Consider the following 23,435-nt stretch of genomic DNA (forward strand, 5'->3'; position numbering starts at 1 on the left):
TTGTTAAGGATAATTTTAAAAGTGTAATAAAGAATCACTGATCAACTTGTATGAGCAGGTAACATGATCAAGGCCAAAGATCATTTGAGGTCATCCGAACTTGATATTTTTAATCAAATGAATGGTGTTTTGTGGAATACTAATCATCTTAGTCAGCACTGCTGCTGTATTGAATTGCCTAATGCAGGGGAGACTACCAGGGGTGTTCCACTTGTTTGCATAAACTGAGGCAGCCATCCGTGATGGCATATTTGCCTTCAACACAGATATTCATAATGAGAATTTCATGAGAACTTGATAATCTCTTCAAAGAACTTGGTTGAGCAGAGAACTTTGATAATATTTTTTTTTGGAAACAGGGCTATCACGCAGTCATCCATGACAGTATATTCACGTAGGACAGCTATGTATTATTAATATAATCATGATTATAATACCTTTTTTAGGGAATCCCAGGCAATACTGTTATGATAAATTCTATTCAAAGTAAGTACATGCTGGCTTATATGTGAGTTATTATATTTTTTTTTAGATCACCATATCGCGTCGCCCCCTATCCCCGGCCCCTCTTTCATTATCTGTCCCTCTTTTATACCCTCTTCCCTCTACTCTCTAATATAAAGAGCTAATCTGGTCCCAAATCACACTCCTTTCAGAGTGAGATGAGGGACCAATCCTGATGGAATGACTTTTCAATCTTTCAAAGTTTTTTTTTTTGGTAGGAATTCGTAATTCCGAAGCTTCGTTATTCCGAAGGTTCGGGTATTCCGAAGGTTCGTTAATCAGAAAGCGAAATAAGGTTCGTTAATCCGAAAACGAAATGAGGTTCGTTGTTCCGAAGGTTTGTTAGTCCGAAAACGAAATAAGGTTCGTTGTTCCGAAGGTTCGTTTATCCGAAAACGAAATGAGGTTCGTTGTTCATTTCGTTTTCGGACTAACGAACCTTCGGAATTACGAACCTCATTTCGTTTTCTGATCAACGAACCTTCGGAATTACGAACCTCATTTCGTTTTCGGACTAACGAACCTTCGGAATTACGACTCTCATTTCCTTTTCGGATTAACGAACCTTCGTAATTACGCCACAAATGTTCGGATTAACGAATCCTTTTTCGTTATCGGATTAACGAACATCGAGGTATAGGCGATTTACGTGTTTCGGAATTACGACCCTTCGGAATTACGAAGTGTAACCATTTTTTTACCTTTTTTTGAGTGAAAGTGTGAAATAAGATGCACACTATCTCTCTCAAAATAAAAATCACTCTAAGAGGAGTGTGATTAGAGACAGAGAGTGTGAACTTTTGTTTTTCAAATGTATCCTGCTGTTCATCATGTTCATTGACCTATTATCATCATGTTTTAGGGCAGATTGAACATGACTCCGAGTTGAGCACTGAGTTTCGGGGATGTATCATTTTGTGCATGTCCTATGTCTTGTTTAATCATGTTCGTCTTCTTTACACGATATCCATGGTATGATACTGTCTAAATACAATCGTAAGATATACGGACTATACGTGAACGAGAACTCATAACCCTACCAATGGATTGCTGTGTTTACCCTCACATCCAAATTGCTATCAACAATTGTGACGTAATTTGATTATTCTTCGTCACTATGTATTTTAGCAATTATGCTGTAAAATGTATCATGATCTATTTGAATGTCTGCTTTTATTTATTTATTGTGTGTGTGTGTTTATCTTGTAAAAGGCAGGGTTCTGTTATACAGTGATCGATATCCTAGTCATATATGACATTACTCGATAACCATAATCAGGTGGGTATTTATCTTACCCACTTCACTATTGGACTTTCGTATAGGTCTTCACCCCTCCTCATTCACATCCATATCTTTTTTAACAACATACGATAGAAATGTAAGCCTACAACGGAAGTGTTGTGGGTTGAGTAACTGAAAAACGCAACTGTCGGTTTGCATTGTGGGTATTGAGTTTTTAAAAACGTGTATCAATCATGATAATTTGCGTCCGGGACCGACCGTTTACATCACCAGCCAAAAGACGTGACGCATCGCTCGAAGATCAAAACGACTTCTACATCAAATCGTATTCCCAGGCGCACACCACAACGCCAAGTTTGAACATTAGTTAGGAGATTCCATTTTCTTTGTTATATACGTACTTGTGAAAAAATACAATTTAAGTCTCATGAAAAAAAATACTATAGGATTTTACCGTTATCATGTACCAGGACTTTGCAATATTATACGATGTCGAAGCAGTCTTATATCTTGTTTATTGAGGTTTTGGGGTCGTGTTGATTGAGGGTTTTTGGGGTCTCGTGTTATACAGCATATTTATTTTATTTTCTCCTTTAATTCTTCAAACATGACGATAATGACGCTTTAGTCAACATGGTCAATGAACGGTGACCGATGACCGATGCTCACATCAGTGAGTATTTCCAATTGGGTATTCATAATTCTTTTCTATGTGTTTTTTCTTCTTTAATCGAGATCTGTTTGCAAATGTTTTTAAAGATTGTCAGGTTATTTCCGAGTTCAAAACGTCCCTTGGTATGAACTGTGACCATGTTGACATGTGTGCGATAGAACACCGACATGCATCTTTCAATATAGGCGGTGACGAAATAAAAACAAGCACGGGAATAACTGTGATGGGTTTTTTTGCCCCAATAAATTTATGGAGCAGTGCCAAGAACACAAAGCAAGGTAAGCCAATTGTCTTATATTGTTTTTGTGTGTAAATGCAAATTGCGTTAATTTACTATTTGGTGACAAATCGAGTATGTCAAAGTGTTAAATGACGTCATCTGTCAGTTTACCTCAATTAACACCGAGCAATTTTCCTGTGATAGCGGTCCAGATGTCAACATGTTCAAAGGTAACATGTCAAATCATGCTACTCCGATAAACCTTCTCTCATCAACATGACAAAAAATAAATAATTATTTTGCTATTGCTGAAACACCGTTTTCTCTGACATTGGTAAACCAACTATATGGCGCATATTACAATCTAGTTTATTAACCCAGTTCTCAGTAAATCAGAGTTGTCGCATCTTCAGAATAATATAAGGTCAGTCCAGTTAGGAGCTCATGATCCTGAAGGAAATATATATTTATTGTTCTTCTTGATTGTTTGATTATGTTTTTCTTCTAATTTAAGAAACAATAATGACCGTGCTAGAATATCCACGAGCTTTGGAATGTGCGAGCGAACAGACTCGTGTCACTGAATCTACATAATGTAGTTCAAATACATCACATAAACTGGCCAAAGAACATATTATATTGATATAAAGCAAGTATAGTTTTTTTATATGATATGTTGAAAATCAAATGTGTTTTATTAAATCAAATGTGAATAGATAAATAAAGCTGCTCAGAGTTTAGTATTTGTTAGTGTTTTCCTTCCATACTTGTCTATCCTAATTATGAATCAAAGGTCAAGTCTGTCCCAAACATTAAAGTTGATTAAAATAAGAATAATCATAGAATCATAAACTTAGTAATTTCTCAAAAATTCAAATGAAAAGAGAGATATTTATTTCTTTTTTTTAGTTTTCCTTGTTTTCGGAAAGCAGTGATATTATTTTTGAAAAAATATAATTTACAGCAAAAATAGTAATCTAAAACAAGTTCCAAAGTTTTTTGGCATCTTTATAATATCTTTAATCATGCTCAATGCCATTGTGAAAAGGTTAGTTTTAACTATTAATCTACATTGTACCTGTCATGTCTTTCTAAACAGCATCCCTAGCTGACACTTAGAATATCTTACAAGTTATAAAGCCGCCATACCCTGTACGGTTTGATATGAAATGATAGGGCAAATAATTTACAAAATATGTAGGGGTCATGATAAGGCTCTTCCCTTGGGCATGAAACGGTCAAAAATGATCTTCTTTAATAGTATTTGTTGAATGGTTAGTTGATGATCATGGAGATATGATATCGCTGTGATGATTGTTTTATTCGGTCTATTTCATCATGAGATATATTTCAAAGAACTTTTTCTTTCCATCGGTCCAGAGTTTCAGAACCACATAAATCGTTTCAAGTCATCTTTTTATTTTTCCCCCAACGGAGTCTTACGAAGTAAATCACGTTGCACGTCATTACACAGCAAAAACTGCGGTGTTAACCGGTGTACATAGAGGACCACACCAGTTATTTTACACCGGTGTTAGATTGGTGGTGTTAGTTTTACACCTATAGGTGTTATTACAACACCTTTGGTTGTTACATTTACACTCTTCGGTATTATGTTCGATCTCTAGGTTGTAATTTTAACACCTCAGGGTGTGGTCCTCTCTTAACACCAATTAGTGTCAGTTTTTACAGTGTACCTTATATCGCGACTGGCAGTACTTCTTTGTAGATGCAATTTGTATTCTCAATTGCGCCTTCCAATGGGCTTTTTTATACGCACGTACAGTTAGATCAAAAGTTAGTCTCGAGGATTATAATAAAATCTCAGCTATTTGGTTGTGAATATTGCATGATTGAATAATAAGAACACAACGAATGATTTTTTTCATGTTATTATGTCTTCCATTCAATGGAGTACAATGTGAGTGGAACCTTTGTGTGGTGACACGGTTTGAAGCACTTAAGGCCTGGTCACACCGCCCGAGCGTTGTTGGAGCGGTCGTGGAGCGGAGAGAAAAAAATCATCACCGCTCGCTACCGTTCACCATTTTCGATTTTGATTGTTTTTTTTTATGTTTTCGATTTTTGTTTTCAATTTTTCCCCCAATTTTGAAAGCGAAATTCGACCCTCTTTCCCTACCTCTCCACGACCGCTCCAACGACGCTCGGGCGGTGTGACCAGGCCTTAAATTGCTAAAAACATGTCCAACGACTGTTTTACCGTACCCCCTGTTCTCAATCTGTCCCCCTCCCTCTATCTTCCTCCCCATCTCTCTTACTCTTTCCATCTCTCCCTTTCTCTCTCTCTCTCTCTTATGGACTTAAAAAAATACGACATTCACGCGTTAAAGCTATCAACCATGTTCATGTTTATATTTTCGAGCTCATTCATATGGATTCGAAAGGATGCGAGAATGCACTGGGGGTCCGGGGGAGGGGCACAACCGGCCCATGCCCCCCCCCCCTGAGAGCCATAATTGTAATGCAAATATACCGTTTTAACCCGAGCGTGCCCCCTATTGAAAGTGAGCGCTTCTTTTCGGAAAATTTTCATCGGAAAAATGTGCACCCCTCCTTGGAAAATCCTGGATCCGCCACTCCGAGAAGGCATCTCTAAGTTTGCTCCTGTGTTGACACGTTTTTGTCTCGATCTTGTTAATATAGGAACCTTTCAAAATAGCCACCATGAGTTCTGATTTGGATTCCCTGTATAAATATGAAAAAGTTCACGCTTATGCTGTTAGATTTCCCTTATCCGAAAGGTTATAGAAAACGCTCATAAAATGTCTCACTTTTCGTTTGAAAATAGATTTATCCCTTTAAATGTATTTGTTTTTATATCTCGACTCTATATATTTCATTCAGTTTTCTTTTTCGTGCTCATTTTTCTATTCCACAGACAAAGTAACACTAGTTTGAACATGTTGAATGGAACACAGCTTGCGGTTCAGAAAGATCAAATTCAAATTGCAATTGTGTGGTTCATACATAATGAAACCCCAACGGGTTCCTTACTGTTTGAGACCTCAAGCAGTTCTAAATAATTTCTCCCCTTTTCTGTGGTATATCCACCAAAGTATAACATAGTATTCAGTGACGGTAGTGACTTGATATTAGAAGAAATCCAAATACCCAGTTTGCACGAAGTTCTTATATTAAGGAAGTCTTTATAGCAAAGGTACGGCGAATAAAAACTGATATTACGTCCCTGATTCGGAAGGATTCTGTTAAATTCTTTCAATTTCTAAACATATCGTAATCATAATTACGAACCGGATGACTGAGACTTGATGCATTCCCAGGTGAGGTGCATTTTGATTATTGTAATGCATGTATACAATTTGCAGTGCACGAGCTAGATGGTGAGATAATTTTTCTTGTCAATTCTACTTCATAACCTTATTATGTCGACTCATTAACTTGACATGGCGACATCAAGAATATTACCAGTCAACTTCTCACTGCTTGTCATCTTGTCGACTTAGGGTATCTTGCCTAGTCGACCTTCGCAACAGTAAATGGTACGATCGGGTATATCCCTGAGCCAACAAATTTATTTGGAAGTCAATTTGGCAAGGCAAATTATATCTCTATGTCGACAAATTTGTTTCGAAGTCGACTTGGCAGTGTATTAAGACTGATAATGTTGATAAATCGACGTGATAAAGCTATTGAGTCAACTTCGAAAGGTAAATATATGGCCATCTCGTATGACTAGATAATATTTTGCCTTCGGTAAGTGAGTGGTACTTTATTTTCAGTAAAGTGACCCCTTTACTGAATTCTGAAGTCACCATCGAAAGGTTTGATTGATTTGACTATTGATCAATTTCAAACCTAAGACACGACTTCCCAAACCTCGTATAAATGATGCACTCTTACTGTTATATTTATTTGGGGATGGATAGAACACTTGTGATGGTGTGTTTCTGCGTGTTTTGGATTGTTTTAATGAAATGAACTTCTACTAAGAAGGCGATGTAATCTTTATTTGAACATCCCCTTCCTGCACCCTCCCCGAGGGAGCGCGCTTCGCGCGCTCTGTAAGTGTTGGCACGCTTCGTGTGCACTTACAGTCCCCTCCAAAATTAAATCCTCGCTACGCGGTTGTATCTCACCATTTTTACCAACGATAGTTATTTTCTTATAAAAAAAATACGCATGCCAGCTGAACATCTAGGTATTCTTCAATATTCAACACCAATCATGCATTTTACCCTTTATTGTTTCCGATGTGGAATATACAGTGCGTATCAAAATAAGTTTACACTTTGAAAAATCCCTGGGAACTAGAAAAATATACAACAAAGTTTTGACAGAATGTTACGCTTGAGTGAGCACTGTTGCGTTTTGTAAAGCTCGCAGAAATCGGTTTGCGCAGAAATGCTCGTTTTCACGCTGTGTCAAGGGGAAAGAGCGAAATCGAACTTCCCCTGCAAAACATTTCTCATACATTTCCCTTGCACTTTTGGTCAATTCAAATCAAACGGATACATTCAAGCATTTTGCAACAATTTTGCTACCCAAATTGAAATTTCAACACTTAGTAAGCACAACCTTTACCCTTTTTGTGCCAGCTGGATCTCAGGACATAACTGAATCTGAACAAAAGTTTATATCAGACATCTCCAGCATTTTTTCACTAAGTTTTTATCATTTAAAGTGGGTTTACATTTCATTTTTCACTTGTTGCTCCACACTTTTCCCAAGCTTGACAATGATTAACAAAATGAAAATCAAGCCTAAGCCATTTCATGTAAATCACAGCTCAGTGTAAAGCAAATATCGTCAAGATGGTCTCGGTGTGGGGAAGGGGGTGGGCGCAATGCACTCTTCGAAGTGTTTTGGGCAAGGAAACAAGTTTAAAAAGGTAAAAGATATCTTCAAATTAATTTTACTAGCTAAATTCCACATGTTTTTCATGATTAAGGTCTACTTTTATTCGCATATTTCAAATTTCTGCACAAATCATTTTCACTAACTTTTTAAAAGTAAGTGGTGCTCACTCAAGCAGAAATATTTTTTGACAGTTAAATCGTCATTTGCTTAAATGGATCTGTACCAAAGTTAAAATGCGGAAAAATCTTCAGGATATCACAACTGTATAATTTTACAGGATTTTTTTTTTAAGTGTAAACTTTTTTATACGCACTGTATAGTACATGATTTTCTTTTGAACTTTGGTCTTAGTATGATAGACGCCTTTTCACTCCCTCAGCCCTTGCCTTAAACTCATTCAGATACCTGTGGACATGATAATTTTTCCATCGCCTTCACCAACTGCGATTTTACTACAAAATTCACGCATAATTAGAAATCAAGAAGGACTTTAAGTAATAAACAACCCAATTCTCACCGTACGCAAGATATTTTTAAAGAGGCAATATTCCATCGATTTGGCGGCAAAGCATCGAGGATCATTACTCCGATTTAATCTTAAATTGAGCATGATAAGTTAATAGTTTTTTTTTTTTTACTTGTTTAAGTTTTACTTTAAATAATGAATGTTTTTGTGCACTTGTTTGTCTTATTTTTAAAAATATAGCAAAATAGTAAGGTATGAAAATTTATCTGGAACAAACAATAGAGTAAAATTATCAATACACCGCTGCGTTTTTCAATGAGCTCTATGCTGCAGTTTTTTACCAGGTTATTATATGTCTTAAATCTCTTTTATTTTGTGATGAGAAAGATGTGTTTTTTGAAACGGACTAAAACCCCCACCCCAAAAGAAAAACTTAAGTAGTTGAAAAAAAAACATACAGAGTGTTTGTGCGTGAATATTTTGTACTGAAGTGATTTTCTCGCATTAACTCCCCATTCACTGTGCGCTCGTAAATTATATTTGCAATAGAACACTTTTACGCGAACTTACCCGGCGAGTTACACTATAAGCACGATTCGCTTATAAGATCGTAACAGACGTCCCTCCTCTACACCACTGAGTATTCAGGTTTCTATGTTAACATTTTTGCTCCTCCTCCATATCCAGATAATATTTTAACCATATCTGATCAAACTGAAAGAATCTAGAGAACAAAAACAATTGTATTGAAAACAAAGAATATTATTATTTTTTTTTAGTCATTTCTTACCATGAAAAAAAAAAGACATGTATAGCCTCGTGATATCTAGTAGAATGAAAGTGCATTCTAAAGTGTAAATAAACCTTATTTACGGAAGGTGGAATGTAGTGGTCATTTCCCTTGCGCACCACTGTCACTGGAAAATCGCTCAAGGAAATCGTACGGTTTTTCCCAAAACGATATTTTATTAATTGATAAATATACATGAACTCAATGAACTCAATGTAACCCACCCATGATGGGATTTTGGAAACTATTTTTTTCAAATAAATGAATATTATTTTTTCTCTTAAGAGATTCAAAATTTTAGTTATTTGCTGGTGAACTCGGTGTCAAATTGGTTATTTGTACATGTAGCTTATTATTTCTATGCTCATTAATATTTGTGCGTTGTAATAAAAATGTAATTTTTATTACATTATAGCGTAATAAACCGTCTATTAACTGCACTATGAGACTGCGGGAAATATTTCATAATACAAGCGATGACGCCACAAAGATTTTAGACAGTCTGATGGCGTATGATGATAAACATCCTTAGCCGAAATTTGATAGAAATTGACTCACATGCATGGTCCAAAATATGGGCCTACGATTACATCAAGCTTAAGTACACTGACGTTCTGACTTGCTTTGTATGAAGGTATCGACTAACTATCAAAAATTATAAAACCCATTACCAATAGATGGCGCTATATCTGATACTTGGAGAATCTGCATTTTCACCGACAAAGAATCGGTCAATGTAAAGTAACACATTTTGTTAAATTGGAATATTAGAATAATTGGAATCTGGGGATAATATTTCAATATGAATTTGCCAAGGCTTTTATGTCAATAACTAACCTCGTCAAGAAACACGTTGTTTAAATAAAGCATGCGTGGCAACTTTAGCAAAACCTTGGTACTAGTATATAAAATTTCGGCCAAGCGAAGCTATTTTGATACAAACCGTCACAGTGAGATTCATGGTGAAGTATATCCTTTGTTTTAGCTTAATTGTCTACACAAACACGTTGAAGTTGTCAATGATCCGCTAAGGAAAGTAGTCTAAATTGGGTTTATAAAACTGACTTTAGTCTATCTAAATTTAATATAGTCTAGGTTGCCTAAGCTTGTTTGTTGAGCAGACTTTATTTTCTGGAAACCATTGTCCTGTGCCAGTCACGCACAGGGTACCTCGATAAACAATACATTTCCTTCCTCTCACAACCTAAAAATTTTCCATTTTTTCCAAATGCATAAAAAAAATTACAGATTAACCTCTGAATGAAATTGACCCATTTTCCTGTTATGATCATGATATCCCTCCATAAAAGGCAATATCCTAACCACTTTATAGCAGGTTGATGGAATGTAATATCATGGACTTTCTAGTCTGTCCATGGTAATATTCGATGATCAAGGTCGTAGCTTCTGAAACAATGAATGAATGTACGTGCGATCAATGCTTACCGTTGGCCATGACCACCGTCACGCCTCCTCCAAAGCTCCACAAAAACAACAACAGCAACAACATAACAAGGAAAAGTGCGAAATATATTGCTTTTTAAATATAAACTTTCGTTAATTTTTTTTTTCCAAATTTACATTTTATTGACATTTTGTCTCGCTCGCTGCATGCATTCTTATAAATTTTGCCCAATACATTATCTTTGTCACCTTCATTTTTTTTCTTATACGCCACTGACCGATATTCGTGTGAGTGGGCGTGTTCGTATATTAATGTTCACTGTTCGTAATAAAGCAGGAGCTCGTATTAATAGAGATTCCCCAGACCTCACTTGGTATATGCGACTCACGACTTTTTAACACTATAGCAGACGTGCAAATCGAAAAGTCCCAATTGCCTCTTTTGTGTATACTTACACAGTTTAGGCGAAACACTAGAAGTATAAAGTTGCCTTCTCCGAGGTCCACCCGAAGTTAAAAACATAACGAAGAGTCTGAAGTACAAGCCTAGAGAGGGGAAAACTCTGACCGTACCATCGATCTTTTTTTCTGAACGAAACATTGATATCTTTCGAAATTATAATGCTGCGCTCGTAGCATATAACTATGGAAGCAGGAGACCGTCAAAAACACGTATATACGTCGTGTCGTAATTCAATTTACTACACGACGTAAATAATTACGTAGTGTAGTAATTCGAATTACTACACGACGTAAATAATTACGTAGTGTAGTAATTCGAATTACTACACGACGCAATTCCGAATTACTGCCCAACGATTTAATGTCATGACGTTAAATGAATTAGTGTCGCTACATCAAATAATTAAGGTCGTGTAGTAATTCGAATTACTACACGACGTAAATAATTACGTAGTGTAGTAATTCCAATTACTACACTACCTAAAGAATTACGTCGTGTAGCAAATAATTACTACACGACGTAATTCCGAATTACTGCTCAACGATTTAACGTCATGACGTTAAATCAACCAATGAGACCGTTCGTTATACGAGCGCAATGCGAAGAGCTGAGACTACAGAGTATTGTACAGGAACGTACCGGCAGGAAGTTAGTTGGATGTCCTGACTAATCTCTTGGTGCCGCCAGTGGATAGAGTAAAAAAAAACAAGGAAAGAGAGAATATATAATAGGAGAGAGAGAAGCGAAAGGGGGAGATTGGAAAGAAAAGGAGGGGGAACGGGAGAGAAAGAGAAGGGAGAACGGAGGGGTCATATCATTGTATGAACAGGATGTTTTATGATTGTGCCCCGAGCAATAGGGCGAAGCCCCAAGCTCAGTGCGTTATAAGAACAAAAAGAGGGGGCACACAATGGCGCATGCAGCAAAAATTTGCTTAATATTAAGTCTCGAGCCAGCGAGAGAAAAAAACTTTAACTTTGAGATTGATTTTGACATGGTATGCATAAAATGACGTATCTTTCATCTTTCTTTCCTTTCTTTCCTATTATCATTTCCTATTCTCGGTTGTAGAACTTTTTTGGGGGGGCAGTGCTATGCGGATCGGGTCCGTGGCATGTGACGGCACCAAGGTTTTTAACCTAGGAGACAAAGTAACATTTTGGGGCCAGGGGGAGGGTACGTGACACACATTTTTTTAAAAAACAGAGCGTGGGGCGCAAGCTAAATTTTATTTTAAATGTAGTCTCTAATCAGTGACTTGAAAAGGGACCTGTTAAGGACTAGCAGTTTGCATAATTAATTGGTCCATGAAAATGATATCTCACGAGCCGAAGAGCTTTGATATCCGGGGATGATATCTGGACGTTCTAAGCACTTTTTGTAATCATGAACACGATGGGTATACACCTATACAATTGATGCGATCGCGCTTGAGCGGAAACAAAATGGCGATTTCACACCAAAAAAATGGTCCAGCTTCACAGGCGTTTGCATATCGAACCTGAATATCAAACCAACTTCACAGTTTGAATATCGAATATCGAACATCCAACTAACTTCCCTTCTCTTTCTCTCCCGTTCCCCTTCTTTTCTTTCCAATCTCCCCCTTTCGCTTCTCTCTCTCCTATTATGTAATCTCTCTCTCCTTGTTTTTTTTACTCTATCCACTGGCGGCACCAAGAGATTAGTCAGGACATCCAACTAACTTCCTGCCGGTACGTTCCTGTACAATACTCTGTAGTCTCAGCTCTTCGCATTGCGCTCATATAACGAACGGTCTCATTGGTTGATTTAACGTCATGACGTTAAATCGTTGAGCAGTAATTCGGAATTACGTCGTGTAGTAATTATTTGCTACACGACGTAATTCTTTAGGTAGTGTAGTAATTGGAATTACTACACTACGTAATTATTTACGTCGTGTAGTAATTCGAATTACTACACGACCTTAATTATTTGATGTAGCGACACTAATTCATTTAACGTCATGACATTAAATCGTTGGGCAGTAATTCGGAATTGCGTCGTGTAGTAATTCGAATTACTACACTACGTAATTATTTACGTCGTGTAGTAATTCGAATTACTACACTACGTAATTATTTACGTCGTGTAGTAAATTGAATTACGACACGACGTATATCCGTGTTTTTGACGGTCTCCTGCTTCCATATATAACGGCATTCGTACCCTCAGTTTTTTAACATTCATTATGTAATCGACCAAGAAGATGTGATAGCCTATAGTTGGTACAGCACTGGTTCAGGCGACCTTGATTCGAAACTCAGTTCATGGGTTTTAACTCTTTTTAATGCATCACCACTTCCTTCGGACAAGATGTAGAATATTTGCCGTATACAAACTTGTATTCCCGCTTACCTTAAAGTTTAATAGGCTAATGGTAACACTAACCAATAACCATGATAACTACCGTAATCATATTTGGAACCCTCTAAAATCTGGAATCTCTCGGTTTGCTCATGGACCTATCACGTAATAGGTCCATGGTTTGCTCCAATATTTTTTCATTCATATTTTGAATGAAATGAAAATTGATCCTGGAGGGGAAAGTCAACCTCCACCCCTTCCTATCTTCTTAAGTACAACGCGGTAACTGTAATAACCTGATCTCCGGGAACTCATTGTTCGGGCTGTTTTCCGGAAATAATAAGATCGTTATTTACTTAAATAGTTCCCTTCCTTTCATATATGAAATACTGGAAATTCTGGTTAATGATGGTCATCGTGGTCAGTGATTGTTGGAAGTCTTTGAACTGTTTCCGGAAGGAAAAGAGAATTCATCAAAATCAATCAATATCCGTATCAAACGCACATATTGTTTTGTATACTAATCCGAAAGCTGGATATCTAACTTTTGCTGTGTTCCTGTGCATGTGTAAACAATTTTTTTTAAATGATCAATGAACTTTGATATTTTCATATACTCGAGAATATACTGAAATATTAACTCATTAAGAGTCTGATGAATCGGGTGGGTTTGTTGATGTGGGGAATACTTCGTGAATCTTTCCCCTCTCTTGCAGCAGGCATCTCTTTATCCACATTTAAAGGTCAAGTCCACCCAAGAAAAAAATGTGGATTCGAATCAATATAGAAAATCCAACAAGCATAACGCTAAAAAAAATATCAAAATCAAAGGTAAAATAAGAAAGTTATAGTATTTAGGTTTCGCTTATTTTTCACGAAACAATTATACATGCACAACGCAGTAATATGCAAAATTTGAATTACACTACAGTGTATTTCGATTTTTGCAGATCTGATAATAATGACCAACTTACTTGAATCACAACATATTAAAGGAATTTTAATTCCACATGGTCAGGAAGGAGTGAAACTTTGTTTCAAATGACTGAGAAGAAAATTAAAGTATGTTATATTTCATATAATGAAATACCAAGGAAACAGTGATTTGGTGTCAACAGTCTTCTCATTTGCATACCGACCAGGATGTGCATTATAACGGTTTCGTAAAATTAAGCGAAACTTTAAAATGTCATAATTTTTTCATTTTCATATCCGATTTCGATGAAATTTTCAGTGTTATGCATGTTTAAGTTTTTCTCTTCTCTTTCTGTTGGGGTGAACTTTTCCTTTAACGGTGTTATGAATATTGAATATGCATCTATAACATGTATGAGCGCCACATATGAGGATGTGTGAATGTAATTGAAATTTTAGAGACGCGTATACCATCAATCAGATATGATTAGTTACGTCTTGGATCGACCTTCAACGTCACCATCCGAAAGACGTGACACGGGGCTCGAACCTCTGCTTTAGCTCGTAACTACTCCAATGTAGCTTCAATTATAGGCGCACGTACGCCACACACCCTGGGGTTCTACACTAATAAACGGCGAGTTTAGAGTTGCAGCACTTGATACTGACCTACCAGGAGAATATACACAGGTCTCAGTCCATACAAGTATGATCAAACCTTGTCATTGATAACAGTTTGAATGATTTTTTTTTGGTTACGTTGGCAAGGTCACAATCAGTGTCATTTGTGGAGGCCTGAAGATTAATCTTTAGAGCAGCAAATTTGTTTATCACTTACCTGTTGATAATAACTCGTCTTTATATTACGTCACTAGTTCGCCCATACAAGGAATTCACAATCAGACGTAGATGGAATATTTTTATATCAATTGATGAAAGCTGAAAAGAGAACGATCTTTCTGTACTTGATCCATCCATGGACCTAGTTCCACGATCCATCCGATACGTATTAAGGTCTCGAATAAGAACTATTTCTTAGCATGGAGGTAATCATGGACTGATAAATATTCCGTTGCATATCTTAAACAATGTAAACTGCATGTCCCGAAGTATGAGCATCTCATGAGTGCATTTTGAGAACATGAAGCAAGGCATATATCGGGATTTTATTTCTATTTTCTGTTAATATATCTTATGACCTTTTGTAATAATCACAATCCCCAAAATAACAAGGGGGCACGTTAACGAAAGTACTTGCACTTACCTCGAATGGAATAAGTGTTTGCCATATAAAGCTTGTAGATCCCCAGTATTTAAATGAGAGAAATTTAATTTACATTTTACGTCATTGGATCACGCGATTTGGTCCTAATTTGGACGCAGTAAACATATCAGCTTACATGTCTGTCCGTGTAAATCTTGTCTGGATTATTGATCATTCGTAAGGAGAGCTGAAGAGTCGGTTGATTTGCAGATGAGGTTTGGGTTTGAATCTAATTCAGTTTTTATTAGGAATCGCTAGTGACAGAATAGGTAAGTTTATTCATCGCATTTCTTTTCCAAATGATATTTCTTTCAGATTTACAGATGGGCACTGTAATTGCAATCTCACTTTTCCCATTTTATGCTATTTTACAGTATTTTGGGGGAGGGGTGGTTGTTTGTTTGTTTACTTAGTGCTTTTTAACATGACGGGTTAAGTTTCGGTTTCAAATTATAAGTTTGTCGGGGTGCTCATCGATACATTAATACGTTGTAAATCACTTATCATTGAGAAACTCCTCAAGTATTTTATAAATTGAAACAGGGATTAAACATTTTATCTTGAGAAAACAGCCGACCTGAAATATGTGCATATAGCTGCCATGTTATTAAGATAAAGTATATTGAGTTTCAAAAGATATTGAAAAGAGATCGTTCTACTCACTAATACAAGAATTTAAATTGCAATCTCACTCTTTACTCTTTGGAATCGCGTCATTAATTTCTAGTGAATGTTGATTAATTCATTTAATAGAAGGGCTAAACATATCGCGTGGCCTGTACGATCACTTTTAAAGTAGTTTCGTCAGTGGTCACTATTTTGACCCCCATAAACTTATTGGACCAACATAATGTGCCTGAGTCTTCTATAAATCAATATGGTAAATTGTGCTATGGGTTTAAACTGAAATGATTCAATAGTTCTTTTTAGAATGAAAAACGAATTTGTGAAAGACTAGCATGTATTATCCAGAAAAGACCTTCATCTTTTACCATTCTCTCTAATTTCCCTGTTTGTGAAACTCTTTTTTTCCGGGCAATATACACATGCCTCCCACCCTCCTCATTTGTGCGCCAGTATTGATAGTTTCCATCGTAATGCTAGTCAAAACAGTGATCCTCGCACACTTTTCATAGGTGAATTACCTCAAATTCTTTTCCGGATCCAGTTGTTTTTGTGGTGTAATGTGTTTAGATGAAACCTTGTCTATACGTAACTAATTTTATATCAATGTTTACCCACAGCGAAAGTAAAATAAGATCGCTGGTATACTCGTGAAACTTAACGTGGCTGTCAAGGCCGTATTTGACAACTATCAAATGACCATACATCAAAGATGGCGTCGCTCCCGTATGCAAAAGGGCTCACATGAGTATTACAGACCCCCATTCACTCACGTGTTATATCATAGCTCATCAAAAAATCATTAAAAATCAATCCCTCGATAGAATTTTCTTTGATTCACTGACATTAGTCACAATAAACAGTACATTAAGACTTGACATGTTGATATGTTAATCATGTACTTGCCCAGCTCAATCAAAAGTTAAATGGCCTGAAATAAGACTCACCATAATTTCGGCCAGTTCATTGCCAGAAAAACCAGAAAAGATTGTGGGTAATAATAATTAAAATGAAATACAAAAATGCAGTCTAGCCTCCCCAAACGCCTTAATTATGAAAGAGTATGATCATAGCATTATCTCTATCGTTTTTTTCTTTTGATATACCAACATTTGATCTATTTCTAATGAATTATTTTCATCAATAAAGTCATGTGATCTTTACTTACGCCTGTCCGACATGCTTTGCGCGCAGTTGAATTACTTTCATGTGCCCAAAACTGATGAAAAGAGGATTTTATTGCTGAGTGGGTTTTGTAATCTTGACACTTTTTAACATTTATTTCTGTGTAAATTTAAAAATAAAAAATAATGATAAAAATCACACTACGAGAGTAGTTATAATGGTGATCGGACATGGTGGCTCAGTGGTAGAGCGCCGACCCGCCTCATGAACGGAAGGTCATGGGTTTGATCCCCGGCCGAGTCTTATGATCTTCTGCCTTCTTATCAGGCGCTTGACGTATGAGAATGGAGCAGGGTAATAACAACATATTCTGTTATGCAGGGCCCGCCAGCTACTCTGGGTAAAAAAAATTATCAATATTATTATTTTTTATTATTATCATTATTATTATTATTATCAATGCTATTATTATTATTATTGTTATCACTGTTATTATTATTATCATCATCATCATCATCATTATCTATGAATGAAAGTTTTTCTCTATGGGCTAAAGTTTAAGATGATATTGAGCAAAATATTATATTATTTGTCAGGTTGATATCCTAGAAATTTAGTTGACCGTAAAAATAATTAATAACCAATTATTTTTCTAATTATTGCATGTATATCTGTATTTACATATTTTTTTGCCGAACTACCAATAACAACGTAATGGTAGGCCTTCTAGATGTGGAAATGAAATGAGAGGGACTGGCAACCGAAAATGCAAGTCGATTCTTTTATTGAAATTGATGGTGACTTTGCTCTAAGGTCTTCGTGACCTAATATCCATGAGGGAAATTACCACCGGGCCCCGGAATTATTAAAACCTATACTTACTGGCACCCCCCCCCCCCAAAAAAAAAAAAGCCAACACGATCCGCATGGTCGTTTCGCTTAACCGTTTTGATAATTAAGTTAAATGGGCGACGGAAATAAGCTAACAACCATGTAAGTTATTAAACAATGAGATAGTGAGTAAGATAGTAACGATGTAATATTAATTGCATTCAAATTGCGCTCATAATTCTAACTATGTCTCATACAATTCAAATGGATGGAGAATATTCTAGGATTATGTTTAAATTAAATAATATACTTTTGCAGCGTAATTGAGTGTACGGATGAAAGCCCGGGGATGAAAGATATTGAGAAGGGCCCGTGTTAATCTGCAACACACAGAATGACATATCGAGAAAACTAATAAACTCTCTGACTTTGATCCAAAATAACAAGTCTATTCAATTAAAATAAAGGTCTCATTAAAGGAGCAAAAGATAAAGAAAAGTACCTGGAGATTGTGACTTTTTTCATAATTATACATAATGTAGCAATATTTCAATTATCATCGACAATATTTAACGACTGAGTTCATATATGATTTTAATTGATTCTGTAATAGATTATTAAAACGTTTAGGGGAAAAAAATCGCTTCGTGAGGAAGGATGCATGCGGTGGAGGAGCATTGTTGTCTGAGAGAGAGGAGGGGGGGGGGGGGGGGTGGGGGAGCAGGGGAACGTTTCATAATTTTTTTGTCCGACAAGTTGTTACATCTGACAACTTTCCTTGATTTTGATTGGCTGACATGCACTGTTACTACGGTAACTGTCGGATAAAACGTCCGACAAGATTTTTCATTAAACGTTCCCCAGATATCTCCTTTCCTATTGTAAATCATAAACGAACAAGCGTATGAAGGACATGAAGAATCGGGCAACCCTCTCCCCATCCCTGTGAAGCACCGAAGCATTTTTCTCACAATTGTTTTTTTTTTTATTTATAACTCAATTCCATCTTATGTGTTGTATCTGTCTTGGGTTTTTGCCCCCATCGACCCCTGGACAGGATATTTCATCAACTATTTTAACCTCCTAGACATTCAATGGCAAACCTTGAGTTACGGCACTGAAGAGCTACAAATCGAATTCCTGGATTGTTACCTTATTAATATGCCCTCATCATGCTCATTGATAATAGTTGTGAGATGGGTCACACTGCGTATTGGCCTGAAGGAAAGAATACACCTTTTGTCATTTCTTGTATTTCGAATTTACCTTATTTATGCATTATGCTAATTTGGAAACGATGTGCATATGAAATAATGGGGGTGTTCTATCTTCCGTGACGGGGTTCACGAAAACACATTATAAACCTTACGTTGGTACCATAATTCTGATCAAAATAGAAATAATAAGTCTTTGAATATTTATTTACTTATTTATTCATTCATTTATTTATTCATTTATATGTATTTATTTATTAAGTTATTTATTCATTTGTTTATTTATTTATTCAGTTTGTATTATTTTTGTTTTCATTTATTTTATTATTATTTTTTTCATTTATTTATTTATTTAATGTTTTTTTTTTTTTGGGGGGGTAATTAATCAGCCCCCAATCATTTTGGCTGACTCTCCTTGGTATGTACTATCCTATCATGAACTTTGTTTTATATTCGTTTCAATTTATTTTCTATGCTCTTTGAATGTCATTCCAGTCTCACAACAACCAAACTCTTAATTATTTTTGGTTCGTTTGTGGTCAGAATGAGTCAATCCTCATCTAAAGAAAACTTAACGTACTTTCACAGGAAACACAATAAATGGTCACCTGATCATCTAAACTTTTGGAATTTGTATTTTGAACATATCGTCAAACCAATACTTATAAAAGCAATCATGGGAAATTTACTTTTACCAATCGACCAAATTTCATCCTTTGAACATTCTACATACTAATCTGACTAAAAAATAAGCGATTTGTAAAAATTAAAGTAGGCCTCGGTGATTAATCATTTTCCAATATTGATTGCGGTTTTTTTGGTCCTGTTATCATTTGATTTAATAACTTTTATCCATAGAGACGTGTGCTCTCTTTGGTAACCGCGATTTTCACTATATCAGTAGAACGTGTCTTAGAACATTTGTTCCATCATTAACCTCAACACATGTTCAAAACATGTGTGCATCCAGTGGCGTACATATTGGGGAAGGGGGGAGGGGTGCTCCCCTACTTCAATACTTAAAAAAAAAAATCACGACCAAAAAAAAGGAAAGAAAAGGAATGAAAGAAGGGTGAAATGTGATATTACTTATTAAATAATGTAAAAATTTATCATAATTTGGAGTTTTGTAATAAATAACTTTTTAAAATAAATTTTAGTCCATGTGTCATTTAGCTCTTTCATTTTTTTTTTTGGGGGGGGGGCTCGTTACGCAACTTTGTGCACAAAGGCGATCTGAAAGATGTATACGCTATGATTATATCCAGATTTGCTGGCAAGTAATGAACTATATCCCATTACCTTCATTAACGCCAATTATCAGCGTACTAAATCAAAGAAGTGAAAATGATTATGACATGTTCATTACCTGTTTACTTATCTTATACGCTCACATCCCTTTCAATTCATAACCACTCAAGATATGGATGTTTAGAAATGCGTAGTTCAAAGACTTATAGTACTATCATACTGTAGAGTAAGACCAGTTGGTCGCATCTTCTGTAACAGAAGTTTTTAATCGCTTTATATTCCAAATCCAAAACGATCTCTCTCCATCTCTTTCTTAAAAAGGGCACCTAAACTGAGATCTCCCTCCTCCCCATCTATCTCTTTTCCATTTTTAGCCACGCATGCGTTTGCTTTGATAACGTCACGGAAATGTAATGCGACGCTTGATTACTTGTATTTTGAAAGTGCCTATATGGGAAGACTATTCAGTGCAACGAATCTTACCCAGTAATAAGTCCATGATACTACACAGTGCACCGCACTTTACCAAATAATAAAACACAAGTCATGAAGTGCAATATTGAGAATCATGGTGAGTTTCGATGCGACATGATCTAGCTCTTCTGTTAAAATTAGAGAACATCCAAAAAATAGAATCCCGTCTCTTGTTTGACTTTTCACCAGATGGATAGCAACATTCTTAGTATGTGTATGCGGAATATAATTATTAGAATAGTTTAGTTGAGTACGATTCCCGAAAAATCCCATAACTTCGCAGTCACACCCAAAGAGGGTAGGGCAACCCACGTAGAACATGTCCGTCTGAAGGGTTCATAAGGTTTGTCATATCAAAGGTATACTACGTGCTTCTTTATTCTGATATATTGATAATCTTGGAAAATGTCACAAGATCGGAACATATCAATATCGAAAGCGATCAATATTATGATTTCAATATGTTTGTTTCCTTTATAAATCCTCAAAATATAATGACCAAAATTTTCCCCATTGTAGCACATCATTTCCGCGATCTCTTTACAGACTTATGCTACAGCAGAGTCGCATTTCACAAAAACTTGTTAACAAATTCTCCAAGACAAACTTTCTACCAGCCAATCAGATGAAATACACGCAGTGGCTTCCAACATTATCACGATGATGTTTTTTTTTATTGTAACCTTATGAAAAGGGATCCTGATCATGATTTCCTGTTGATTCATAATCATTTCTTTATTTGTTTCCTTCTTTTCTCTCAACCATCCAGGAACTGAACCTTGAACCACCTAAACTGCAGAAGGTCTTCCCAGAGGCAGATTCAATCAGTTTCAAGAAAAATATGTTCCCGAGGTTATGCTGGACCGAATTGGTACCGAAACGTGTTTTTTCCTGATGTTTCTATGATGACGACTGACTTTGAAATTATTGTGACGTCAATCATTCATTTTTCCAAAGTATGAGACTCTTGGCACGCAGGTGTGTTGTTACCATGGTAAAAATTGATAATGAAAAACAGGCCAACATCAATTAACTTATAAGTAAAAAGGTGCCTTCAGTTTCTTCAGATATGGTTTCACACCTTTAACGTAAAATTTTGAAATAAAAACTAAACATTGTCTTAATGATGAACATGCATCACTTATATCAATCAGCTTAACAGCTTTATCTTTCACTCTGGATGTAACGGGTTAATGCCTAAATAGCCTACCGTAGCCTATGATACTTCAGACAAATTATAGTGAACAAAATCAAGGAGCACAGTTCTTACTTCGGGAATCTCGATATCACTCGTTTTGATCTGAGGCTATTTGTCATCTCTTTAGATGTAACAATCGTAAAATAAACTACAACAAATTCGGGCTCTCTTGGCACATCCGTTAACCCTCATTTTCAAGTGCTCGGACAAGCACTAGTCATTATCGTGAAGGTTTAAGCGAGCAGTATCTAAAACTTTTCAAAGATGGGGAACCGGAAGTACAGAACGGACGCTGGCAGTCAAACCGGAAGTGATTACGTGTATGACAACCCAGTAGCAAGCACTGTGTCCAATGAGAATGGGATCTCTGTGATATCAACTGGAAACTTTTCCACACATTCCAATGGAGGTAAGCAAAGGTGAAAATCAATAGAACAATGACCATTTAAACTTTACAGAAGAAGGGATAGCTTTTTAATATTAATCAGTTTTTTAACATTGTGGATACACATAAAAAAAATGCAACAACAAAACGATGTGCGCCTCGCAAAAATAAGTGTGATATCCGGATCACGAAATCGCTCGCCCTTGGAGAAAATGTTGATATCAAAACAATTTTCTATACAAGCATTTCTGGTATGTCTTAACAAACTTCATTAGAGCACTTTCAAAACCTTTTAAAGGTCCAATAATTTGAATCATATACAGTATGAACCCTGTAAAAAATTCGATGATTTCTCAGTGCAAATTCGAATTTACAATTGAGGACATTTAGTGCCCTCATTCGATATTCATATTTAATTTTTTTAAACGGCCCTTTTGAACGCTTATCTACAAATAACAGATTGTTATTCATTACAAAACTACAAAAAAAACAATTGTTGCCTTTTTATTTCCAATTCCATGCTTGAAAATGCCCCACCCCTCCCCCTCCGTTATTTCTATTTTGGTCGAATTTAATACTAAACATTACTTGAATTTGACTTTAAATTCGCCAATTGCAACCACGAAATCCCTTATCATTTCAATAATAATCTGAACTATAAATAATGATTCTTTGATTCTCCTACATAATCATGGTAATACTATCTTGACCTGATTGTCTAAAGGGGGCCAGAGAATAATCGCTATGACGTCATGCAAATAGGGTGCAGACGTTTCAGCATGGTTTCCTAAATTTGGAACGTATCTTTAAAGACGTGAGAAATTGACGCAAGCGAAAAATTATTAGTCCCAACCATTAATTGCTCTGGTGAAACAGCAAATGTATCAATTCTGGCTTTCTTTTGTTGGCAAGCACTGGCACTGAAATTGTGATTGTAGTTTTTACTGTTTACATTTTTTCGCTTTTATGCACGTCGAATTTATACCAAATCACGTATTCATGGTATTGTTTAGAGAAGTTATCGATTTTAAGGGCCTTATATCGCTTTGCTCGTTCGCAAAGCGCCCAAACGTTTGCAACTATATCACGGTCCATATATAAAATATTCAGCCTCTTCAAAACTTGCAACATTGAGAATATGCACTTTGCGCAACACGGAATTGTTTTGGGTTTATCTGTTTTGTGGAAAGTTATTTTTGAAACAGATTTTAGCACATTTATTTA

At 36.1% G+C, this 23,435-nt stretch overlaps 1 protein-coding gene across 1 annotated transcript in view; it reads left to right on the forward strand.

Moving 5' to 3' along the window:
• The first annotated feature begins 2,681 nt into the window (after positions 1 to 2,681).
• LOC121422879 (solute carrier organic anion transporter family member 4A1-like) overlaps positions 2,682 to 23,435 on the forward strand; it is a 38,899-nt gene continuing 18,145 nt past the window's right edge. The window contains exons 1-2 of the mRNA XM_041618110.1: positions 2,682 to 2,698; positions 21,398 to 22,235. Coding sequence (XP_041474044.1) covers positions 22,091 to 22,235 — 145 coding nt within the window. The 5' untranslated portion in view covers positions 2,682 to 2,698; positions 21,398 to 22,090. The remainder of the gene's footprint in view (positions 2,699 to 21,397; positions 22,236 to 23,435) is intronic.

The sequence above is a fragment of the Lytechinus variegatus genome, chromosome 1, assembly GCF_018143015.1.
Source record: "Lytechinus variegatus isolate NC3 chromosome 1, Lvar_3.0, whole genome shotgun sequence".
Taxonomy (NCBI): domain Eukaryota; kingdom Metazoa; phylum Echinodermata; class Echinoidea; order Temnopleuroida; family Toxopneustidae; genus Lytechinus; species Lytechinus variegatus.